Consider the following 24,934-nt stretch of genomic DNA (forward strand, 5'->3'; position numbering starts at 1 on the left):
AACAAAATGCACTTGTTTGATTCCACCAGTATTGTACAGTAAATCCAGTACTTAAGAATCAGAAATCTGTGACCTTTGATACTGTGCAAATTTCTATATAAGAAAGCATTTAAACTGTGTTATACTGGCAAAAGGCAGTAAATCGTAAGATCTGAACACTCATTGTTCATCACTGACCTGTGTTTGCTATGACAAGGCTACACAAAGGGTCCTACACAAATGTTCAATAGCTTTGAGCACTTTATTAGACTTTGAAGACATGACTTAAGTTTTGAGTTAAATATTACTCCTTACAGTTGCTCTCTCCAAAAAATAAGTTATCTTTTTTTAATATGATAGTGAAAAACATGACACTGAATACCAAACTTAAAGGAATAAGCTTTATTTTTTTTTACCTTGTGGCTTTAAGCATCTCCAAAATAGAAAAGTGTAGCTTGTAATTCCAATGTTTCACACAAAATGGCAGTATTGTAACATATTTTCCAGGTGGGTCTCTCTTTGCTATCTTATTCTTTTTTAAAGACTGCTTCCTGGTGGGGTAGTGGCAGTGTTCCAAGTAATGCAGGGAACAGGTGACAGAAATAGACTGTTTTTCTCAATGAGCACAATAAAAAAAACAGGTACCCTGCCTGTCTGTTTACAGACAATTTCCATGGAAACCCATTTTCTGAAAAGGTTACCATGGCTTTTAAGATGTTCAAAATGAACCTTTTGGAAACTAATGTCTCTAGAATCTTCTGCACAGTGTCATAATATTTACTGGTAATAGTGTAGAAGAAATATCAGTATTGTTATTTGTTTACTGAATAAATCCCAGAATAAAAATGATTTCCAAAGTAAGAGCCTTTGTAATTGATAACTGACAATGTTAAAGGGAATTTTACATTTTAAGAAATGTTTTCAAAAACATTCTGACACTATTACATGTTATATTGGCATGGTCAATAATTACAATATATACAGTACATTGAGCACCAAAAAACTCTTTATTACTGTATTAAGAAGAGTGCTTTTTTATTACATTATGTGGATCACTAACTGACCACTATATACTGAAAGGACTTCTGTATAAACACTAAGTCAATTCATGAGTGACAGAATTGAATAGTTTATAGGCCACAAGTGTTGAGATGATTTAACCTTATTTTCTGCTTCCCAAGAGAACAGTGCTTCTGTGAAACTGGTGACCTGGGGCAACACCTCAAGTGGACTCCCCTGTAGTGGAGCTGCTAATGGTGTCTTTTGTAATGAATTATGGATTTGCCACTCTGATGGCAGGGAGTATGACGCAGATGTGCAGAACAATATGTGAATCGTTGTGTACGTCAGACCCGGCAGTCAACTGGGAGGTCCAAGTGGGACAGTTTGAGTAGGAGAGTCTAGTTGCTTGTAGTGATCGATGGCGATACAATTATACATTGATCAAGTCTGGGTACTTGATCAATGTATAATTGGACTTATTCCAATGTCACAAAATTCCAGAAGGACAATGTACATCTCTGTGCTGTAACTCTTGAAAAGAGTAATTTTGTGCCTTTTTCAAAGAAAAACTAGGGAAAGTGGGGCACAATGAGACACTAACATCTATTGCAAGGCTTTATTGCAAGAATGTGATTGATGTGCTGTAGATGCCCAATCCACCTGACTGAAGCCCAGTTGATCATATGCGGGAGGAGCTGGAATGATGTGTGGCATGAGAGAACAGCCCACAGGCATAATAATAATAATAATAATAATAATAATAATAATAATAACTTACACTTATATAGCGCTTTTCTGGACACTCCACTCAAAGCACTTTACAGGTAATGGGGACTCCCCTCCACCACCACCAATGTGCAGCCCCACCTGGATGATGCGACGGCAGCCAAAGTGCGCCAGAACGCTCACCACACATCAGCTATTAGTGGGGAGGAGAGCAGAGTAATGAAGACAATTCATAGATGGGGCATATTATGAGGCCATGATTGGTAAGGGCCAATGGGAAATTTGACCAGGACGCTGGGGTTACACCCCTACTCTTTTCGAGAAACGCCCTGGGATTTTTAATGACCACAGAGAGTCGGGACCTTGGTTTTATGTCTCATCCGAAGGACGGCGCCTGTTTACAGTATAGTGTCTCCGTCACTATACTGGGGCATCAGGACCCACATGGACTGCAGGGTGAGCGCCCCCTGCTGGCCCCTCTAACACTTATGTTTGTCCAGACTGTGCAACAGAAATAGGAGTCTTGTTGATGATAAACATGATGAATTTACATGTCAAGTCTGTTCACTAAATGATGGTAAATCATATTCCTATTCCTGACCATAGCTTGAACCACATCCTAAGCCTTAGGTTATTTGGTGAAGGAGGGTTGTATAACAGTTTGTAAATGCATTAACAACAAATTATTCATTTATGAAGTGTGATTTTGCAAACCCTAAGTGAAAGTGTGTATAACACATGTAACTTTTCAAATTTTGCCTCAGAAACATTTTCTTTATAAATGCTAAAATGATATCTTAGCCATATATTGCAGAATCTTTAAGGAAAATGTTTATTTTAAATCATATATTGCATGTCTGCATTTTAAAGGTTTGTCTCTGAATTGCAAAGGCTGAGAGAACCTCTTCTAATTAGAGTTAAATGATTTAAAAACAGGTACAAGATTTATACTGTATCATCTTACAAAAATAAGGACTAAAATAATTATTGATTAAAAACAATGACCTTTAAGCAGCCTTGTAGAATATACCAAAATAAGCTGGAGAGTGATCTTACATTATTAAGCTAATGCACATCTTTCTTTTTTACTAATTAGTAACTGTTTTGTCATTGATATTGATTCATTGTACTTTACTGAACTACTGTAGTTTTTCTCTGCAGTCATTGCTCATTAGAAGTCCCCTCCAGCAGATGTCAGTGTTAGCCTACATACTGTACTCTCAACATGACTACAATGGCGTGCATGTCTCAGGCAGCGTATAGACAGAGTATTCCAACTGCTCCTCACATGTTAATTACAGTCTGCTGTCTAAATTTAGTCACTGCAGTTACACACAACAATGTTTATTTGAGATTATTTTCACAGCTAACACAGTGGTGCAGTGGTTAGGGCTGCTGACTCACAGTGCTGGGGCACTGGGTTCAATTCCTGGGGTGTTATCTGTGTGGAGTTTGTTTGTTCTTCCTGTGTTCACATGGGTTTCCTATGGCTGCTCCAACTTCCTCCCACTTCACAAAACTGGTAGGTTAATTGGCTTATAAGTGTCTGTGAGTGCCTTGTGAAGGACTGACATCCTGTTAAAGGTCTATCCTGCCTTGCACCAGTTGCTTGCCAGGACAGGCTCTGGCTCTCCCAAAAGTTAGAAAATGGATGGATGGAATTCTTCCAAATCACTGATGGCCAGAGAGATAATTCACAAATCCGTCCATCAACTGTATTCCTGTTATGTGGGATGGCAACTTGGAACCTGAAGTCACTTCACACTAAATCCACCTATTGCAGAGTAAACACATATACACAAATACAAAGGGACAAGGGATAATTATACATTGTCTTCCAATAGTATTGGGAGCACAGTCAATAGGGTAATTTTTTATTTCAGTTAAGCAATTTTCTTTTCGTTAATATTAATAATAACAGCAACAAAAAACTTACAGAGTGCAAACTTCATGCAAGATTAGGCAAAAACTCAAAGGGGCTGCAGCAGAGCATCTCAAATAATTACATGGAGTTTAGTGAGCTTAGTAGATGCATACATTATGCAGTTATCACTATGCTGTCCCCACACCTCTCTGTAAATGATCAAAAACATTGTTCATGTTTTTTTTTGTCCTGTCAGTATACAAATTAGAACATTTTACCGCAGGCTTTCAGGCCAAAATATGTACTGTAGCAATCAAAATGATTTTCTGAAAACAAAACCACACACTGCTTCTTATGCTTAAATTCTTAATCAAAAACAGTTCTAAGTATATTGCATATTGGAATTTCTATTTATTTTTACATATCCAACATTGCTAGGACGGGTAAGGGAGAGAATTTCCATTGACAGCAAGATTGGGGAATTTACAGTTGTTTAAAGCTGCGACAAAAATGTCATATCAAAATGTAAGCTTTTTATGAGGTACATTTTCAAAGTCCGGAGAAACACTTCAACAGCATAAACCCATACCATATACAGTCTCCACACCTGCTGATGTGTTTAAGACATCATTTGCTCTCAAATGCTGGTAAAAGTAGCCATTTGCAAATGAATCTCTTCCAGTTACTTGGAACTGATATCTGCTGCACACAGGGAGGTATTGTTTGCTTGTCTTTGAAATCTGAATCCAACCACTGCCATGAGTCAGTTGCTCATTGCAGGGGTGGCTGGATGCCAGAGCTAGGCTCTGTATCCGTCTGAAATATGTCAGACGGTCTTTCTTCAGACTCTAGGTCTACATACAATCCTCCCTACCACAGCTAAATCTGTTTACCATTTTCATTTATGTAATCCCCTTGGTGGTTTTCACACAGTTTCACTGTGTTCCAGGGAACCAGGGCAGTGTTTTTTAGGAATGACAACTCACAGCTCTCCTTTCCACACACCTGTTATCTACCTCACTTTTATTTTCATACTACAGCCTGCGGATATAACTGGCAACTGCTCCAGGAGGCTCAGCCGTTTTGCTGAGGTGCATTTGATTAATTTGAGATAATACAGGACCTGTTTTTTAACATCTCAGACTCAAGACACAAAGTCTGCCACACCGAACCCAGCAAAAGCGATGTGAAATTGTCAGCTTAAACAAAGCAAGGAAAGATTTCAAGAGGTTTGAAGACTTTCATTATTATTATTGAAAGATAGCATAGATTCATATTACAATCCAGAGGAATAGAAAACCAACATCTTGTCCAAAAAGCAGTCTTTTTCTAAAATACTACTAAAATAAAAAAATTATACTAAAGACCTGAAAGCTGACCAAATAAGAAAATAAAAATACACAACAATAAAAGCAAATAGCTCTGGACAGAAAAGTACAGACAAGTCTTCACTTAATATAGCAGAATCACACACAAAATTACCCAGAATTAGTAATATATTTAGGTAATACACCCTGAAAAGCAATCGATAGGTTAAAGCTGCTTTTAATGTGAAATACAGAGTTCTAGAAATGAATTAGGGCGGTCTCCAGTAGCTTCCTAGTTCTTGATTGGTTTAGATTTTAAGATTAAAAAAAATGTTATGCTTTGTGCAAAACTCAGTCTAAGATGTGCAGAATCCCATGATATTGAATGTATCCTTGATTCAACCAGTTATGCTAAAAGAGCACAATGCTATGTTATATAATGAAGTTATCTATATCCAAATAGCACAACTTTATAGCTGATTTTCTAAAAAATTCAGATATACATTCCATATCTACAAAAATTGCACAAGGATTCTTTGTTGATAGTTTTAACCTGGTGGGTTTAAGGAATGGCTGCTGTCCATATACTGTATATATATAGTGCATATACAGTACCGACTAGAGTTGGTGACTAATAAAAATTTGCCCCATTTCCGAACTCTATGAAAAAAACAACAGTAAAGATTTTTAGGAAATGACAATTTTAACAAATGACACCAATTACAACACTATTATCTCATAAAGACATAATGGTTTCATGACAACTCAAGGAATGACTACAGTTTATCAGTCTATGTTAATCTCAACAAAACATGAGAGATGGATAATATGTCAACATCAGATTCTAATTTCTGGTAGTTATGAGACAACAGTAAATTTCAGAATTTGTCTTGTCTTGGTATAAGCATCTTTGACAATCATTACTATTATTATGGTTTAATTGTACACATCCCTACAGAAAAAATAGTTCAAATTCTTACATTGTTGGGGAAAATTGATGGACAGAAGTTTCTGAGTGTTTCCAAAGATTATAAATAGGATTCAAGTCAGGACATTGCCTAGGCCACACCAGGACTTAATCTTCTTGTAGACCACTTCGTATTGCTTTAGCCTTGTGCTGAGACCTTTGTCCTTCTTGCTGAAGAGTGCATTTTCAACCAAGCTTTAGATTCTTAAGAGAGTCAAACAGATTTTCCTTTGGTTTTCATTTCTGCTTTACGTAATCCATTTTCCCTTGATCCTGACAAGCACTTCCATAATATTAGGTCATGCTGCCACCATCCTGTTTGTGCTTAACAGTTAGGGTGGTGCTGATTGGGAGATGTGCTGTGTCGGACTTTGACAGATGTAATGTTTTGTGTTTAGATCAAAATTCGATTTTGTCTCCTCTTAGTATGTAATGCCACATATCCGCAGTGTGTGTTATATTAAATTTTAGAAAACGTCTTTCTTTCTACTCACTTGCATAGACCAGTTTTGTGTAGAAAGCTGGATATATTAATGTTTGCCTCATCTCTGTCTACGACAGAACTTTGTAACTCTTTCAAAGTTACTGTTGGCTTCACTGTGGCATCACTAAGCTTTTTTTGCTTGCCCTGCTAGTAACTTTGAAAGGACAGCTTACTAAAGTTAGTGCCTGGTTTGTATTTAGACCAAACATTTCAATTCTGTCTCCTGCCACATACTGTATCTGCAGTGCATCTTATGAGATTTAAATTTTAAAATTTTTCTTTCCTTTTACCCAGTACTCTTCACTGGATGGTATGATGCTCATTGCACTTGTTAATGATGGACTTCACAGCACTCAAAAGAAAAGTAACCTTTCCCTGATCTGGTCCTCTCAACCATTTTACCCCTGACTTATTTTAAAAGCTGTTTTTGAAAGGACTTCTGTGTTGATTAGTTGTATTACTGTCTGAGTTGCTATTGAATAAGTCAAAATAAATCTGAAATCATTTGTAGAGACAGATGCGTTTTCTTTAAAGTCAAGTTATAAGACTTTGATTACATACAGAGATCATTACACTACTTTTGTGATGTTTTGAAGTATTCTTTCGTATCTAATTTGATTGGGAACTGCCGCAACAAAGGGGTTAAATGTTTATGCAGTTGAGAGTGTACTTGTAGTTGAAGCAAGTTTACATATCATAGTATTATCAGTTTGGAGTACTGTTGTGAAGATATGTAAAAAAGTGGAAACTTTGCATTTCATATGTTTGCAAAATGCAGTATATATGAAAGTAGTTCACGTAGGTAGCAGCGTCACCATGCGTAGCCTGCAAAGGAACAAGTAAAGGTTTATTCCATGCTGAAAAGAGAAGAAAATAAAAATGTTTTGGCTGTGGAGCCTTCTTCGGGTGTTATGTGTATACTGTATACAGTATACAGTATATCTCATGTGAAAGTTCATATGAGAAAGGCAAACAGCTCATAGCATTAAAACTGACCATTTTGATCAAATAGCTAGCAATAGGAGTTTACAAGGAAGATCTTGACTCAGTGTAAGTGGTGTCTTTGAACTGAGAAATAATTAAAACATTGGAGGAAACCAACCAAACCAATTTATCCACCACTGACCTGGAACATCATTAGCAGAGTTTTCAATGACTGCGAGTAGCTTGAAAGATGATGAACTTAGTATTAATGAACTTATTTAAGAAAGAAAAACAGACCTATTATAGTAATTATATCTAAATCACAGGGGTGGTTATGTCAAGTTGTTTCTTATCATGTTTGTATGAATTAATTGCATCAAATATCACACAATATGCCATTATCAGATTATACTGAATCCAAACAGTAGAACCTGTTTAGATGTACAATTGTTTCTGATTCTTTTTTGTACTTTAAGCAAAGAAAATGATTTGGCTAATTTATGGTTTGAATTTCATAGCACTATGGAGCCTGATTTGTTGTTGTTATTGTGTGAATGTTATTTAAGGTGTGTCATGTTGGATTCCTAGCAATGTTCTTAGAGAAATTAAAATGCAAACAATCTCTTTACAGTAATTAAATAAACTAAAAAGCAAAAATAATACATCTAATAATTTAGTTAATTGAACACAATTATAAAATTATAATTGACTTTGAAATGTAATATAAAGGTTTATTTGGACTTGTGACATTGGAACAAACCCTGAATCTTGAAATCTTTCTATGAATGCTCGTATTTTCTTGAACAATTTCCGGATATAGAAAGTGTCATGCTTTTATATCATTATAAGGTTTGAGCCTTTTTTAAAAAAAAAGTTCTATCCAGAAAGAGAAAACAAACACGAACTAGTTATTTCAGGGAGTTCTCCAACCCAACTTTATTTTTAGAGCCAATTCACATTAAGTGCAAACATATAATCGTCTTTAGTGCAACTTTATAATCTTCTTTTCAACCACAGACATGGGATACAGCAGTGTTCAAAACATAGTAATAAAATCTCATCTTTCTACAATGCTGCAAACTAATATCCCTGTGCAACATATTAAATTTGGTACAAAACTATGCTGTCCTTTTTAAAAAAATACTTCTTCACTTGAATAACCAAATTTCTGTGCTATTAAGACTGCAGCTCAGCTTATGGCCAGCACTGTATTGTCATGAAGATTACCCTAAATCAGCTTCAGTTCCTTATATTTGTGGGTGAATTTAACTTCATACTGCTAGAACTACTTTGCTTGGTTTTGTTAGGCTTGTATTTGCTATTTTATTCCTTACAAAGCAGTTAGGGATCTGATGGGCCAGTCTTTCTCCAAACCCCCTTTTCGGAATGGTAAAAGTAACACTGGAAACATATTAAGGAATCCTATATGTATAAGTTTCTGAACAGTATATTTTTGTTATAAATTGAAGAAAAGATAAGATTTCTGTCATTTTTGTAAAACAGTAAAATGTTCATTATATGCATACATAGAAAATATCTGCAGTCTGAAAATATACAATCCTTTTTCCTTTATACTGCAAAATAGCTTTTGTATGGTGCTTTTTATTTTATTGAATAACATATTCCATTGCTTTAAGAGTTAATACCCACAATGGTGTTTTTAAAAAGATTTATGCAGAATATATAACATTCTTTTATCAGCAATTCGATATTGTATTACATTAAGGGTACCCCCAAAACAAAAACCAGTTAACCCTTACCTATACAAATATACATTATTGATGTAAACTGGGACCCTTGATAGCTTTACTTTCTGATTGTCTGTGCATTAAACTTTGAGTCTGTGCAGTTTTCCAGTGAAAAAAACATTCTACCACTGCTGCAATCTATTGTTCATGAAAGGCATCAATTTCCGTAAAACAAAAAGCTGCTTTGAGGAATTAGTAGAAGCTCAGATGGTTAACGTTTCACAAGGCCCACCCTTTCCTATTATAGAGTAATTGTTCTCTGTGTTACTGGCAGTTTTGTATGATTTCAGTAAAATACATAGGCTTTTTTGGATTTGGAAAGGTAAAAAAAATAGACATCGTGCTGATGTTCTGTTAGCTTAAATCACAGTAGGCATTTCCTTAAGTCTTGGTTTCACTTAAAAGTGAGTTCAAGACTAATATAGCTATGACCTCTTAAGGAATAGAGCTGGAGGTCCAATTTTCAGACAGAGCAAGAGGCTCAGCCATTTCATAACAGTTAAACCCCTGGCATGAAGGACTGCCTGAACATATTTATGATAATTTCTGCATTACAATAAATATGACACATGGTGACACATCGAGAGTTCCTAAAATTCAATATTAATGCTCCACTGCATCAAACTTTTCTGGGGAGTACTGAATGACAACCACACGAACACATAAGAGAATAAATCAAAAAGAACAGTGTACTCCTACATTATGTTCTGGCTACATAAGAAAACAACAGCATACTGTATAACACATCTATTTTAAGGATATTTCAGAACACCTTCTGTGCCCTTGTGCAGACAGATGTATTTTCAGGAGCTAAAACATTAAATTCTCCATTTTTTGGCACCATATGAGTAGCATCGTTCAGCAAAAGCACATAACAAGACTGCCTTTAACGCCCTACTTCATTCGGTGTGAGTACTTACTGGTGAATAGAAGAGAACTTCTAAAAGAAACAGAATATATCTACAGTTTTGGTGATTTGTAGGCCATAAAGTTGAAAAGTAAAAAAAAACATAAACCACATACAGTATATATTGGCTTTAAGTCTGCTACACTAATCTGTGTGCACTGCTGTTATTCATACATGTATGTTTGTGGAAAACAAAAGGTGTTATAAAAAGGACCATGAGTTGTTCTTAATAAAAACGTTACCTAGCTCTCCAGCAGTTTTGAGAAATGAATGGAAAGTATGGCTTATTTAAAAACTCACTTTAGTTATTGACAAAATGTGACATGAAGCAGTGTTTTTTAAAAGAAAACAATTGCTTTTTGGTGGCAGAGACTAGGAAAGTGGGAGGACTGGATTTGAGGCTTTTGAAACCCATTGAAGTTTGAGGCAAAATGTAATTCAGAAAACATGTTTATGATTTTTAAAAAGGGTATGGACAACCAAGTGAATGTTTACTTATACTAAAATATGAACAAAATACCATTAAGTTCCAACTTGGAATAAAAATATACATCAAAAAAAAGAAGAAAAAAACAAAACTATATTCACATGTACCCGCATTGTTGGAATGTTTTCATCCATGTCTAGGCAAGAAGCTCATTCTATGCTATGGAATGAAATCACACTCAGTAGTGCTAAAACAGTTCAGAAAGTTCATAGCAAAGCAAGCTTTTCTCTTTCTTGCCCACCTTCTCTCAGTCCTCAAAAACCTCGAGAAAGAGGGGTGGGAAGAGTTCTGTGGGGCACTCCACCTTCATGTGCAGAAACCTGCTGGCGTGGCAGGCTCCAATCATGCGCAGGTCTGTCACCTTCATGAGGAGTTTTGGCCAGAAGTGTGACACGTTATGTTTGCGGTAGTTGATGTAGTGCTCGAAAGCCAGGAGGAACTCTTCTTGGCATTTCTCGATTCTCTCCACACTTGTTAGACCAGGACGATCTTTAAAAGAGAAGAGAACAGAAGTTGTCTCATATCATTACCATTTTTTTCAAACACTGGAGCCACTGACACTCTGTAAAATTTAAAATGCAGATTTTAGGTTCCCTACATTTAATCAACAGCTTTATCCGCAGTTTAAAAAGTGCAAATTTCTAAACAACGGTATATCACGTATGATTTATAGCACTGTGTGAAGGCACTCAAGGAGCATTAAAGGGAAACATGGGCTTATAGCCTTCATTACATTGCATGTTGCCATTGTGTGTTCAGCACGAAGGATGAAGCACAGATACCACCTTAATGTGCATTTAAATGTTCTGAAATGAATATTGCTGTTACAGAACTGTTCATGATTCTGGATCTACTTCAGATGCCTCAGTGATGAGCTATTTCAACTCATTTATGAATCCATGCAAGTTTAGACTTTGTATTTCAGCAACATTTCTTCAGTCTTTACAGAAACACTTATAATTACACAAACCAGTGTATTTGTATACATGTCTTCTTCTTCTTCTTCTTCTTCTTTTTCACAGCCTTAGTCCCAGACTGTCCTGGGGTCAGCTGCTTTGGTTGCTCTTCTCCATTTGTCTCTGTCGAGCACATCTTCCTCACTCACTTCACATACCTCCATATCTTTTCTCACACAATCTATCCATCTCTTTCTAGGCCTGCCTCTTCCTCTGTTACCTTCCACCTCAAATTCCATTACCCTCTTTGTTACTTCCTCAACGTCCCTCCTCATGATATGTCCATACCACCGTAACCTCGCCTCTCGCATCTTCTCAACCACATCCACCACCCTACATCGTCTACGGATTTCTTCATTTCTGATCTTATCCTTCATTGAAATCTGCAGAATCCATCTCAACATCCTCATTTCAGTTCTTCTCATCATTTGTATACATGTTTAAAATTAAAAAATCAAGACTTGCTTTGTTACCGATAACACAAGCTTGCTTTGATTTTGGAATTAAAACTTGAACACAAGAAGTGACTGTGACCTTGCATGCTGCATAGTTTTGTATTATATCATAGTCATTCTAAAATTACTTTTTTTGTCAGTTTTATATCATTTTATGTATAATATCTCAGTTTAAGACGGTGATGCTGTCTCATTTGTCTCTGTCATTTCTACCACCTTGCCCAGGACCCAAATCAACTTTCTCTCCTCCTGTATTAAACTACACTCATTCCTGTATGAGTTTCTTAGCCTACAGTACCTCTGTAAATTAAAGATGTACCTTAGAGCACTGTCAGCCTGGAAGCACACAGTATGCCACAGGGGTAGCTGTGTCACCAGGAACTGAGAGAGCCTTGGCAGACTAATCCAACCCTACTCTCAGCGGTACTCAGCTCATTGTGCGCCACTGAATGGGGAATCCTGGTTACAGTCAGCGTTGAAGTGACCTTGACTCGAACTCACAACACCTGGACTATTGGTCTCCTTATTATGTTTTTTATGGTAGAAACAGAATTTTGAAAAAAAAACATATGCTGTAGCATTCAGTAGAAGGCTGGAGAGGGACAGCTGTAAAAAATAAAGTTTAAAAACTGTTTCATAGCATATTAAAAATGACAGAATATAGCACTCTTCAAGTATTTTCAAGACATTGAATTCGACTAGTTTGTGGCCAGAGACAAAGTGGATCCAATTGTAATGGGTTGGAACATATTACACCAATCAAAACAGGATGATAATTACATTAAAGGCTTACATGACTACAGCGACCTTCTTCGGAAACCTACAGGTGCCATGTGCAAGCCCAGGTGAGCAAGAGAAAATGTGAAGTTTTAACATGAGACTAAATTATGAGTGCAGAGAAAGGGGGTTCTTGTTTATGGGGCATGAGGTATGCTTCCAGGGTAAATGTGCAAGCAGGGTGGGTTGAACCTGTACCAGATGATACTGATGCGCTTAGAGCAGGTGGGGACAATTCAACCAAAGGACCACGGGAACCTGTACTATAAAATGACATATACTGTATATATTGTAACGCTTACGGCCGACAAGCACTGTGTGTAAGAGCCGGCGTACCAGAGCGGGTGACGTCACCGCCCTTTCCTGTGATAGCAGGACCACAGCTACTGGGCTGTAGAGAGATCTCTCTTTAGCTCACGGGGCTAGGTCGCTGCAGAGAGACGCGGAAGTCCCGGGTTCGAGCCTCCAGTCGGGATGGGGCCGACCAGATGCGGAAGGGCGCCCGCCTGAGCCCCCGTTGCGTTACATTGGTGTCAGAAGCGGGGTGGGATAGCCCTTCGCTGGGGACGGCGATTTAAGCGGGGGAGAGTGTAACGCTTACGGGCCGACAAGCACTGTGTGTAAGAGCCGGCGTACCAGAGCGGGTGACGTCACCGCCCTTCCCTGTGATAGCAGGACCACAGCTACTGGGCTGTAGAGAGATCTCTCTTTAGCTCACGGGGCTAGGTCGCTGCAGAGAGACGCGGAAGTCCCGGGTTCGAGCCTCCAGTCGGGATGGGGCCGACCAGATGCGGCAAGGGCGCCCGCCTGAGCCCCCATTGCGTTACAATATATAACACATGCTTTCTTAAGTACTTAAATCTCAAGGCTAAATGTAAAATGAATAAAATACATGACCTCAAGGTTACTGCATACCCAGAAAAATAGGGCATTACAGGAATAACTGAAACATGGCTAAGAGAAGCTGATGGGGATGAATATAAATGGACAGAACATTTTTCAGCAAGACATGCAGGATAGGAGAGGTGATGGAGGGGCATATACCAAAATAGCCTGCAAGCACGAGAACAGAAGCAAGAGGGCTCGGAAAGTTCAGAATCAATATGATTTTATCTAGGAAATATAACTTCTAGGTACTTAACACTAGGTGTGTGCTGTAGACCACCTAATGCAGACATGGGTACACACATCTTACTATATGACATCAAGAAGTTATGTAGCAAAGATGACATTATTTTACTGGAACATTTCAACTTTCCAAACATAAAGTGGTTATTGTGATTGGGATACAGGAGCAGTAACTGATATGATTGGAGTGGTTAATGATTAACCTAATTTGTAAAAGCTCCAACTTGGAACGATATTCATATTTACCTAATCATTTTAAACAGCCAGAAAAAAACTAAGGGAGTAGATGTGATTGAACACTGGGAAACTTGTGACCATAATATGGTGTATTTTCATAAAGATTTTAAATTTGTAAAATGTATGTGTAAATGTTTTATTTATCATTTAAAAAAAGCAGAATGTGAAGTAATGAAGAGCATGCAAGACACAAGAAACAGCTGTGTTCAGAAACAAAAGCAGAAGAATGGTTATACTTCTAAAACAATTTTAAAATCTCTAAACAAATTCATCCTTAAACACGCAGAATGCATAGAATGTCCCAATATTCAGAAATGATACTGGCAAACTTGCAGAGTATCATGAGGAAAATATACTGCTTTTATAGTACTTCTATCACAGCTTCTTGATAAATGCAAGATTCTAATGTTTTAAAGTTAAACTTTGAGGTTTACAAATTATTTTTCTTAATTGTAATAACAATAAAATTATAAAGCAAAGCCTTTTCCCCTGTATATCCAGGAAAAAAAAAGTCCTTAATGCCTGTTCTTTTTTTGCATGACTGCATTACTAAAATAATCGATCCTTAATACCATGTTTGCATCACAATTCCTCTTAATCTTTTTATGAGGGGTTTCCCTTCAATAAAATTCAGTAATCCCCAATAATCACACAATGAAATGGCCCTAATACTTAGTAATGCTGTTACTACTGGGTATCTACAATTAGGATAACCCTTTTGAGTGTGATAAGAAATATGGATTATGTGTGACATTAGTTTAGCATCACTGGTAAGATTTTTAAATCAGTAAAGCTTCTAGTTGCACTGGGTTAGACCAATTCTCTCAGTAATCCATTCTAGGCTTAATAGTATGACTTTTATATTAATGTGATTTAAATGTTGTAGTCTGAATGATAAATTGGATTGGATTTCTATAACAAAATTCTTTAAATAAAATGGCATTACCCCGACATTGTTGTTTTTGCTATAAAAATGGGGGGATAGTCAGATATACAGTAGAGTGGTACTAATTCAGGTTTTTTTTATTTTGTCCTAATATAAATAATTGTGTGTTTTCTTAAGCTTTTACATTTCTACTAAACTAATTTTCAACTCAAAACTAAATTAAAACAATTCTAGTTATATATATCCTAAGTACAGTTATCATTCTTTGTAATAATCATTTTATTTGTTAAAGAAGGCCATAGTATTCATGGTATTCAATAAAGAGAACCTTACTATAGACATTTGTAAGAACACTGAAGGAATGTTCAATAGGCATACAGCACTAATTCTTCAAATGATATAATAATTCTGATTGTATTCATCTAAAAGTGGTGAACTATAAATAATACTTCTTGTAAAAGTACTGTAAAGTATGGGAAAGACTGACAAACGCACTGAATTCTTTCAACATGGTCTTACCTGAGGACATCAGAATTACAGCCTGAAGAAGAGCAACCTCTGAGTCGTCCAGGTTAAAAGAGGACAGAGACATGCCCAGGTCAAAAATGGCATCAGACACTACACCAAGGCCTCCATTTTTAAGTTGTCCCCTGGTGACAGCCATCTCACCATTCAGGGTTAAAGTTTCACTCTCAGGGTCGTAGCGCACTGCTGCACGGAGGGACATGATTTCCATGCAGCAGCCTTTGAGAAGGATTATCTGGTCTTCACATGGCAACTATGAAGGGAAAGATGAAACCAAGGAATCACAATACCTTACAGTATATACCCGCATGATTGAGTTTGGTTCACTTCATTAAAACAGCTTTACATAAACTATCAGGGGTTATACAGTATATAAAAGGGGAATTGCAGTTCCAATTTCTCAGACTGATTATTTAATCTTAATAAAAAAATAAATTAATTGACGTTGCAGAAAAAAAATGACAAATTTTTAATTAAGCACAAAATCGTGAACTTTGTGAAAGTACTGTAAGTCTCCATGTTGTCACAAACTTGCATTCGAGGTCCCATGAATTGCGACGTGATGTGGCCCTTCCTGCTCACCAGTCTCTACAATGACTAATGTGATAAATACAGGTTGTGCTGCAGACAATTCACTGCAGAAATGTTCCAACATGATGTGCAATGCAGAGATAGCAAATAAGTAGTATTTTCTGGCAAAACCGTCTCGAAATTGAAAGCAATATTTTTATTGGATTAAAAGACGTATTCACAAGCCTGATTACAATGTCATAGTGCTGCACAAGTCACTGGAAGTTTTGTTTCCTTGTTTTTAATTACAGAACATAGTGCAGCGCATACCTGGACATTTTGTTTATTTTGTTATGTTAAGTTACTGTGTACATTTGACCTTCACTGCAGTTTGAAATGTACTCATCAATGCTGATTCTTTCTAATCCCGAAATATGAAAATAGCATACATACTGTGCATCTTGTAAATCTCTGTTTGAAGCTGATGAATGTATTTTATTATGTAAAAGTTATATTTTACACTATTTAAAAGGCCAGACCTCTAGCTCGAGTGCAGGTTGAGATCTATGATCATGGTTTTGAGACTGGTTCATGGCATTAGACTGTGACCAGGATTCCCCAGGCAGCAAAGCACAAGTGGCTGCACATTGCCAAGAGACCACACAGTGAGGCCTACTGGAGAGGGATTTTTAGTGTAGCAATCCAATTAAAGTACCTAGCTCAAGAGTACAACAGCAGTTGGGAGTTCAACCCACAGCCTTTGTGTACACCTTGCTTTGTTGACATTAGTTCGAAAGTTGAGATTCTCAGATAAGGGCTGGGTAAAATGGTTCTGATGCTTCATATTTTTTCACAGGGCAAAATACATTCATAAGCTTCAAAGCAGGTAGGGTCTTGGTTTTACGACTAATCCAGCAACGTGTTTTCCTTTCAAGAACACTGTGCCCTCATGCTTGATTATCCCATGTAGGAGGAAGCAGATTACCAGATTATCTCTAACATTGATGCCAAACTTGTCAACCTTTGGCACAATGGTCTCATATGTGTAGAGCAGCCAACATTTCTAGAGACTTACCTCACAGAACATAGGCAGCTTTTTGGCAAAGTCCACCACTCTTGTGATGGCAGGGGTGATGATTTTCGTAAACTGACTAAAGGCTTCTATGTCCACTTTGCTTCCTTCTGATGCACTCACTATTGGAGCTTGACCAATGTCTTCTGGCTGCAAAATTACAGAGGATTCTTTTAATATTTGACAATATTCAGAACATGGAATTTACCAACAGCAGGAGGATGTGATAATCCTTCAAATCTGCTGAAGGCGTATCAGACCTTGAAGTCTTTAAAAAACAATATCAGTGGAATAAGCCAAACAGAAAATGTCCTACTCAGGAAAGCAGAAAAACGATTCAATAGAAAAAGGCTCATTGACCTTTCTGACTGAAGGTTTTGAGCAGTACAAAAATAGTGTTACACCATATGCCTGAAGGAGTTAAATATTTGACTAGGGTTTTTCACTGATACATCGTTCAGATGGTGTATAGTACATTTCAATCATTGTCCACATACTTCTGACCAGAAGAAACATGATTTACTACTGAGTGGGGAAAAAGCACTGGTGCCCAGAAATAAGATAGGGAGGTGCAACAGCAGGTTCCATTGTTTGTTCTATTAATCAAACAATAATAAAAAAATAATAATTTCCCAATGCACAGCTGAATATGACGCACTTTGAATACATTCCAATCAACACTTTCTTGTTTATGAACTAGACATACTTCCACAAAAGAAATTGTAACAACGTTTATATGCACTTGTGCCTAAAATGTAATATTTGCAACATTTTAGATGCTCAACAAATTTGGTCCACTGTTGCTTACCTTTGAATTCTCCACCCCCACTGCACTCTGGTCAGAAGCATAGAATAAATTACAAGTTATTGCATTAAGTAGCTTTGCTTCTTCAACCTGTTGAACAATCAACAGGGTTTGTGAAGTTTCAATGAAGAACCCAAGTCAACTCAAAAAACAGAAACGTTTACTCTGAAAAATGAAATATTACTCTGAAATATTCAAATACAAACTTTATAAACTAGCTACACAGATATCTGCAGGGAAAATGTTTGAACACCTGAACGCAAGAAACCATCTCTAAAGATACTTGGATTTCAGAAGATGAAGGAAGAAACTACATCGATACGGCAACAACTCCATCAAGAAATAGCTTTCCTATTTCTTTTGCTTTTAAATCACTGAACATCCACAAGAAACAAGCATAACAAAATATGGAACACAATCAGTTTCTGTCTGCCTCCTCGGAAGAGGTCGCCAACTTCTGGCACTTTGCCCTTCTAAAAAGAAATATGGAAATATTAACACCCAGACGAACATAACACACTAAAATGAAAAACAAACCAAAAAAAAGTTACGGAACTCTTCTCACCAGAAATTTCCGTTTCTGTTTCCAGTGGTTGCCTTGTGCGTTAGTGGTCATATGTGCCTCTGTTACCACCCGGATGAGCTCCCACTCCTCCTGAGAAGGCTCCGGCTTGCTCCACACGGACTTCTGCAGCTCCTCACGCCGACGCCGCTCTCGGTTCTCCTCGATCAGCTTCCTCTTTGCCAGGCGCTTGCTGTCGTCCAAAACCACTGTCAAAAACGAAACCGATGAAGTTTTTCGCGCCTTTGGTGGAGTTTGAAAATCCCAGAACCTAGAACAGTCAGCAGAACCTAGTGTCTTTTTTCAGCCAGGGGCTGTAAAATCAAAGTAGGTTCGTGAAAGAAGCACGCCACTGTGCTTTAGGGCTTTGCTAAATATAACTATGCACAATGAAGTTTATAAATATGTCAAAAGTGAATTTTAAAACCGAGAAAAAAAGTATATTGAAAGACTTGATGTCACAGAGTGAATAAAGACATTAATAAATGTTTCTGAGATCTGAAAAATGTTTCAAGCAATCTATGGCTCTGTTCTTGAAATTATATAAAGCTGCATAAAAATGGAAAGCAGAATTCTAAAATGTAGATACAAAAATTATGAGCAGTGTTGTTATCTATTGAAAACGAATGCTACTGTAATTGTACCCAATTTTGCTTCAAAATACAGGAAAAATATCATAGATGATATACTATTTTGTGAAATTTGTTAAATCAATTCAAAAAATGGAAAACTCTATAAAACTGTTAGTGCTAGAGGATCACAGCTTTTATTACAAATATAACACTCTAAAATTGCAAATGTGTAGAAGCTTTGCTTTGGTTCTGGAAAAGCTTCTGAATAACAGTGTTGATTTGAATGCAATGCTGAATACACGTATTTTATTCTAAGTGATTTATTGATTTTTCTGTTCTTGTCTTACATCATTGTAAATAATGAATAAAATAATGCTAAACAAAGTATTGGTATTTCATGTTTGTATCACTTCTGTGATATAAGATAAGGTAAAGCTTGTTACTGTACGTTGTAGCCTTGTTGTCTAATTTTCAGCAGATTCACATTACTCTTTTTGTGTCATTGTGGGAATAAAAGTAAAATTGTATTGTACATTAGCTCAAATTTTTATATGAAACCTTGTATTTCTGTGAGAGTCTTAATAAACCCACTAAAATAAGTCAGCTGAAGTTCAACACTAATGGTGTAATTATAAAATGTGAACACACTTACGGTCTGTTGCCATGCCAACTGCAATACATTTTTTGAACCGACATTCCTGGCACTGGTTTCTTGTGACTTTATCTATAATACACTTTCCCTCGTATTTGCAGGCATATGTTGGATGGAGATTTTTCTGAATAGTTCTCCTGAAAAAGCCCTAAAAAGGGAAAGTTATAATTACCAATGATGGGAAAAATGAAGGAAATGAAATGTAGGATCCTACAACTCTCTCATCTATACTGCAACACCATCACATTTTAGTTAGAAAACATGCTACTATCAAATTTTTTAACTTTTATAAAAATTAGAAGTACAAAAAAAGATTATTTTAGAGAATGACTTAAAATTTACCTTGCAGCCTTCACAGGTGATGCAGCGATAATGATATCCAGTTGCTTTGTCACCACACACTACACACAACTCATCCTTATCCAAGTAACTTGGTATGTACCCTAAAAAACAAAATTAAAAGATGCGATGTTCCCAACTGAGTCAAAGGTTAATAAGTATTAAACCTTTTTGTCAAGAAAGATTTTTGTTTCATATGGCTACTACAATTTTTACAATTTACAATTCTTAAAGCCATCCTAATTCTCACACTGAAAGGGAAGACAAAAGATTAGCAAATTATTTTGTGAAATATTTGAGCCAATGAACGCTTGATTAAATCCTGTTTCTTACAAAAAAAAACACAATGCTGAAAACTTACAATACATGATTATGATGAAAACATGCATACATTAACTCCAAACATATCTGACACAGTGCAAACTGGGCACGGCTTAGTTTATGGGCAGAGTTAAGGTTGTGTTACCAACAGAAAAACGGAAATGTACTGAAGCTGTTTTTTTACATTTATGTCACTCATAAAGCAATTAGGATTAGAATAGAACAATTAAAAAGCAGAAAAATTAGTACTAACGATGTTAGTATGTTAAGTCAACAATGACCTAATGTAGCTTTGAAAAGTTGAATCAACATTTGTTTTGCTTGAGTCTTATAAACTCCAGCATTATCTGTGATTAGATTTTTCATTTAAAACAAAAATTGCTATACTTCAAATGTAGTGCAAGTAATTGAATTTAATTATTTTTCTCAATCATAAGACACATAATTAAAAAGAGTAACACAACTATTTTATTTTAAATAAGTATGATGAAGCTAACGAGATAAAAGTGAGCTTCTATATAGAAAATATTATTAGAAAGCCACAAAAAATACTACAGAACTTACTGCTAAAAATAAGAAAAGAGGGATGCTTAATAGTTTGTTATCCATTGTCTGATCCAAAACAGATAAAGGATTAAATAAACAATACAAAATGGATTATGAAAAGAAGAAGGGGGGGGGGGGGGGAATTTCTTCAGGCAAACCAGCCTCTCGTCAGACACTTCTAACAAAAAATCAATATCTGATCAATGAAAACCTGGAAGAGGAGAACTGGAACAATGAAGCTGAACAGCCTTCTGTCCAACAGTCTGGAGTTATCGGTTCAATAAATGTCTCATTCAGCTTCATATTAACAGGTGACACAACACAACATATGTAATTGGAGTCAGTTGGAAACTGCATGAATTATTAATGGTTTTTAACCTTTTTTACTTTTAATGTATTTGGCAATAAATGAGTGTTTGCCTCACAAGGTTATTTTTTTTAGATTCATTTCTCTCAGAAAAGCCAGATGCAATGTTGTAGCATCTTTAAAAGCTTCCATGACAAATTAAATATTACATTAGCTCAGGACAACCTTGAAATTTATGTAAGAACTGTACACAGCTGTCTACAAAAGCAGATCACTTTATTTTATAAATATACAATGCAAAACTAGCTACCAATAGATAAATTATATTAAACAGAAGGCTTTCAAATGCACATGATTGCCTTAAAATATAATTCACTCTTTTTCCTGTGAGTACTCCAAAAGGGCAATACTTTAAGCAAAAATCAACAAAACATTAAAAAAAAACATTGAGTTTGTAACACTTGATGAAAATAGTCAATTAAAGACCATTTGTTGTTTTCTGAAACCTATTTCATTTCTTGCTTGGAAATTAATTTGCAGTCACATACAGTACATCTTTACAGTACAACTTGTAAATTAAAAGACTTGCAAGTACTTTCAGAGCATCTTATTCAGGTCTATTAAGAATGGTATTGCACTTCATTTTCAGAGCTACCAGCTACATTTCATACTAGCACTTCTCAGCATGGAAAATACAGCAGCATGATCTTGAAACCATGACGTAAAACGAAGTACATTTAATAGTATACACAGAATAATTGCAAAGCTAAACTTTAGTCTAAAAAAAGTGTTTTTAAAGTTGCTTTTGCCTAAGGCTTTAATTTTGAAACAAAAATAAAGGAAGCCTTCATGTGAAAAATAAAAAAATACCAAGATGGTTCTGAATTATGTTTTTTTTTAGAACTTCCAATCACTTTCCATCTTTATTTGTGGGGTTTACCTTTCAGTAGTCTTCAGCAAGACACACAAGGCTAAAAACATGAAGTCAAAGCCATACCTTTTTTCTGTGACTCTGGTGTCCACTGAACTTCAGAAAAATCAGTTTTTCCGTCTGTGAAATAGTCTGTCTGGTGACAGTGACTCAAGGCCATGTCCATATTGCAGAATTCGCTTTTAAACACGTTTCCAGGGTAACTACAGGTATAAGGCTGATTCGGTACCCAGGCCTGCTCCATACATGCATTATTATGGAGAACCTGTGGATCGCAATTGTTGTAACCCTGGCTTTCACTTGTGTACATGCAGTAGTCAACAGGCTGCACAGGGAAATTGCTACCCATAGCATGGTGCATTTCATACATCTCTTGCATGCAATAGTTCATCTCACTGGCAGCACAGGCCGCACTTGTACTTAAAAACAATTCTAAAAAGACAAAGGATTAAGAATTATTTAAGAGTGTTTCTGGAAAATGCTGCTAGAAAAACTGACATGAAACAAAAAGCCCACACGCGTTCTACCTCTAAATCTCAACATTAATGTAAACAATATTTGCTGTACAGCACCTCAAGTGCTAGAATCCGCTATATATATGGGAACCCAGTCAACCCCTCCCAGCAATCAAACAAAGTGGGAAGCAGATTTATGACAGGCGAGGGTTCTAATCTGTGACGGGTACTAATTCCTGGAAGGAAGACAGACAGGTAAAGATGTCGCACTACTGTATGTGTTCCTCTTTGAGCCTTCAGGACTCACTCTGGAAAATGTCTTTACATGAAATGTCTTCCTAACCTGACTGGATAATTGGAAACAAACCGCTTCTGAAGTTGCAAACTGACATCTTTCGCATAGTTTTGTTTTTGTTTGTCTCCCTAACAAACCGTTTATCAGGAAGAATGATTCTTGAGGGATTAAAGGAAATCCCCAAATCTGGTTTAACACTTTGGAAAGCTTGCTTACTTACTTACCGGTATTGATTCCATTATGGCATACTTCTTCAATCATCCTAATCTGCTATCAGCCGTATTGATTATGTTTTACAGTATTAGCCGTATGGCAAGTGCGAAACCGTTGGCTATCATGCTTTGGACTTTCGGGATATGTTTAGCAAGTATACTTCTGAGTGTTCTTAGAATGGAATAGTTCAAGAAAAAGAAATGTCTAAGCACTACAAAAGTTGTCGAGGAAGAACAGAACAGAGACTGAGAAAAGAATGAGAAAAAAAACTAAAAATAATTTTAAACAATGTTTTTAGCTTCTACTTCAAGATCCTTACACATATGAAATATATATGAAACTACAGCATATAATTGATTACACAACAATTAATCAAGACACTTTTTTACATATTCAAGAGCTACTGGTAAAAAGAAATAAAATTATACAAAGTCAATTTTGCACCAGGGGCTCTTTAAGAAAAGACAACATTGACTCAAAGCTAATGAGGTCCAAAACAAACAGATTTAGAGTCTCTCAGGGAAGAAGACAATTTGTAGATCCGCTTGCTTTCCAGAATTAGGCCAATTCAATTACAGAAGCATTTTTTTGTTGTGTAATGTATATGGCTTAACATTAAGGTTAAACCGCAACTTCAGTCATTTCATTAGACTTGGAGGTTCATTACATTAGAATTTAATCATTTTGCCATTAAACAGCTGTCAAAGGAGGGCAACCCCTTTTTTGTCTTTCTGCAGGAACTTGGGGAAAAAAAAGAAAGGAATGCCTTAAATATAACATTACTGTAAAATCAATATTTTAACAACATATTAAGGTACTACACATTTCAGAGCATGTGCAATATCGCAATATTATTCAATAAAAAGCCATTTTGAGATATTCATAAGAGCAAGGCTTTTCATCTCAATATATTGAAATAACAATACGTTTGATTTCAAACTTGATAAGTGCCTAAATACATTACTAAATGGCATGACAGATTACATTATCTGTATGTACCTATATATACTGTATATAAAACCATTCTGCCTGAGTATTTAGTTTTAACCTCTACAATCAGCATTATTTTATAAAAAAACAATAGAAAGAATTAAATAAATCTGCATCAATGTACCATTACGAATTATTGTACTCAATAAATCCAATAGCTTTGTTTGTTTAAGAACCTCACATCAAGTCAAATGAATGAACTATGGTTCAGACAGCCTGCAATAAGGCGATAACACAATCACCACTAAGCATCTGTTAATAGCAAGGGTGTCTGAGGTAAATCTGATGAGAAAAAGGGTTCTTATACCAGTTTAACTTTTTGATGAGGTGATGTCCCTCACAGGACACTAATCTTTCTATTACCGTTAAAGGAGTTTATGTGAAGTGACAAGATGTCTCTAAGCACGTGACAAAGTAGGGCATTACACTCTTCTGGTAACATTCCAAGTTCCTCCATTTTTTTATAGTGGATGTTTCATCCCTTCTTTTTCAGCAGTCACCACAATGTTTTTTCCTATTATTCATCTTGAAAAATATAAGGCAATTTTGCAGCATTGAGGTGCACGGTTGGAATGAGAATCAGAGACGAAGACTTCAAAGACAATGTGTAACCACTTTCAGCTTGGTGGAGCGCAGTCAGATACACCTTGTGTAGTAAAATCACCACTTCAGTGCTCACATGAGCACATCCCAGTTATTGGATTCAGTCAGGATTCACAGTCTGTAGAGCTGTAAACTTACAAAGGCACTGCTACTGAATGATACCTACAAAGGCACTGCTACTGAATGTCTATTAGAAAATATACTTTTTACAGCTTTAAGGGAACAGTCAATTTTAGGTATATTTAGTTATCTATAGTGCTGCATGTTACGGTGAACTATTCTCTGACAATTTTTCTAAATTCCTCTTTTTTTAAACCTGTAAAATTAAAATGGCCCTTCACAGCAATTCAATTTTTTTACACTAAATAATTAGTTCTTAATCGCAAATACTTTTCTTCATTT

At 36.2% G+C, this 24,934-nt stretch overlaps 1 protein-coding gene across 10 annotated transcripts in view; it reads right to left on the minus strand.

The window, feature by feature from the left end:
* Nucleotides 1-8,161: 8,161 nt before the first annotated feature.
* The window catches only part of thrb (thyroid hormone receptor beta), a 134,575-nt gene continuing 117,802 nt past the window's right edge, over nt 8,162-24,934 (minus strand). For 5 of the 10 annotated variants that reach the window (XM_015357507.2, XM_015357503.2, XM_015357505.2 and 2 more), the window contains 7 exons: nt 19,875-19,975; nt 19,533-19,680; nt 18,312-18,517; nt 17,750-17,836; nt 16,945-17,091; nt 15,354-15,612; nt 8,162-10,884 (listed from right to left, as the gene is read on the minus strand). In XM_015357507.2, the coding sequence (XP_015212993.1) occupies nt 10,643-10,884; nt 15,354-15,612; nt 16,945-17,091; nt 17,750-17,836; nt 18,312-18,517; nt 19,533-19,680; nt 19,875-19,975 (1,190 nt within the window). In that variant the 3' untranslated portion in view covers nt 8,162-10,642. Of the gene's footprint in view, nt 10,885-15,353; nt 15,613-16,944; nt 17,092-17,749; nt 17,837-18,311; nt 18,518-19,532; nt 19,681-19,874; nt 19,976-22,042; nt 23,789-24,934 lie in introns of those variants that run through there. The other 5 variants (XM_015357501.2, XM_015357502.2, XM_015357499.2 and 2 more) reach the window with 5 other exon arrangements.

The sequence above is a fragment of the Lepisosteus oculatus genome, chromosome 10 (assembly GCF_040954835.1).
Source record: "Lepisosteus oculatus isolate fLepOcu1 chromosome 10, fLepOcu1.hap2, whole genome shotgun sequence".
Taxonomy (NCBI): domain Eukaryota; kingdom Metazoa; phylum Chordata; class Actinopteri; order Semionotiformes; family Lepisosteidae; genus Lepisosteus; species Lepisosteus oculatus.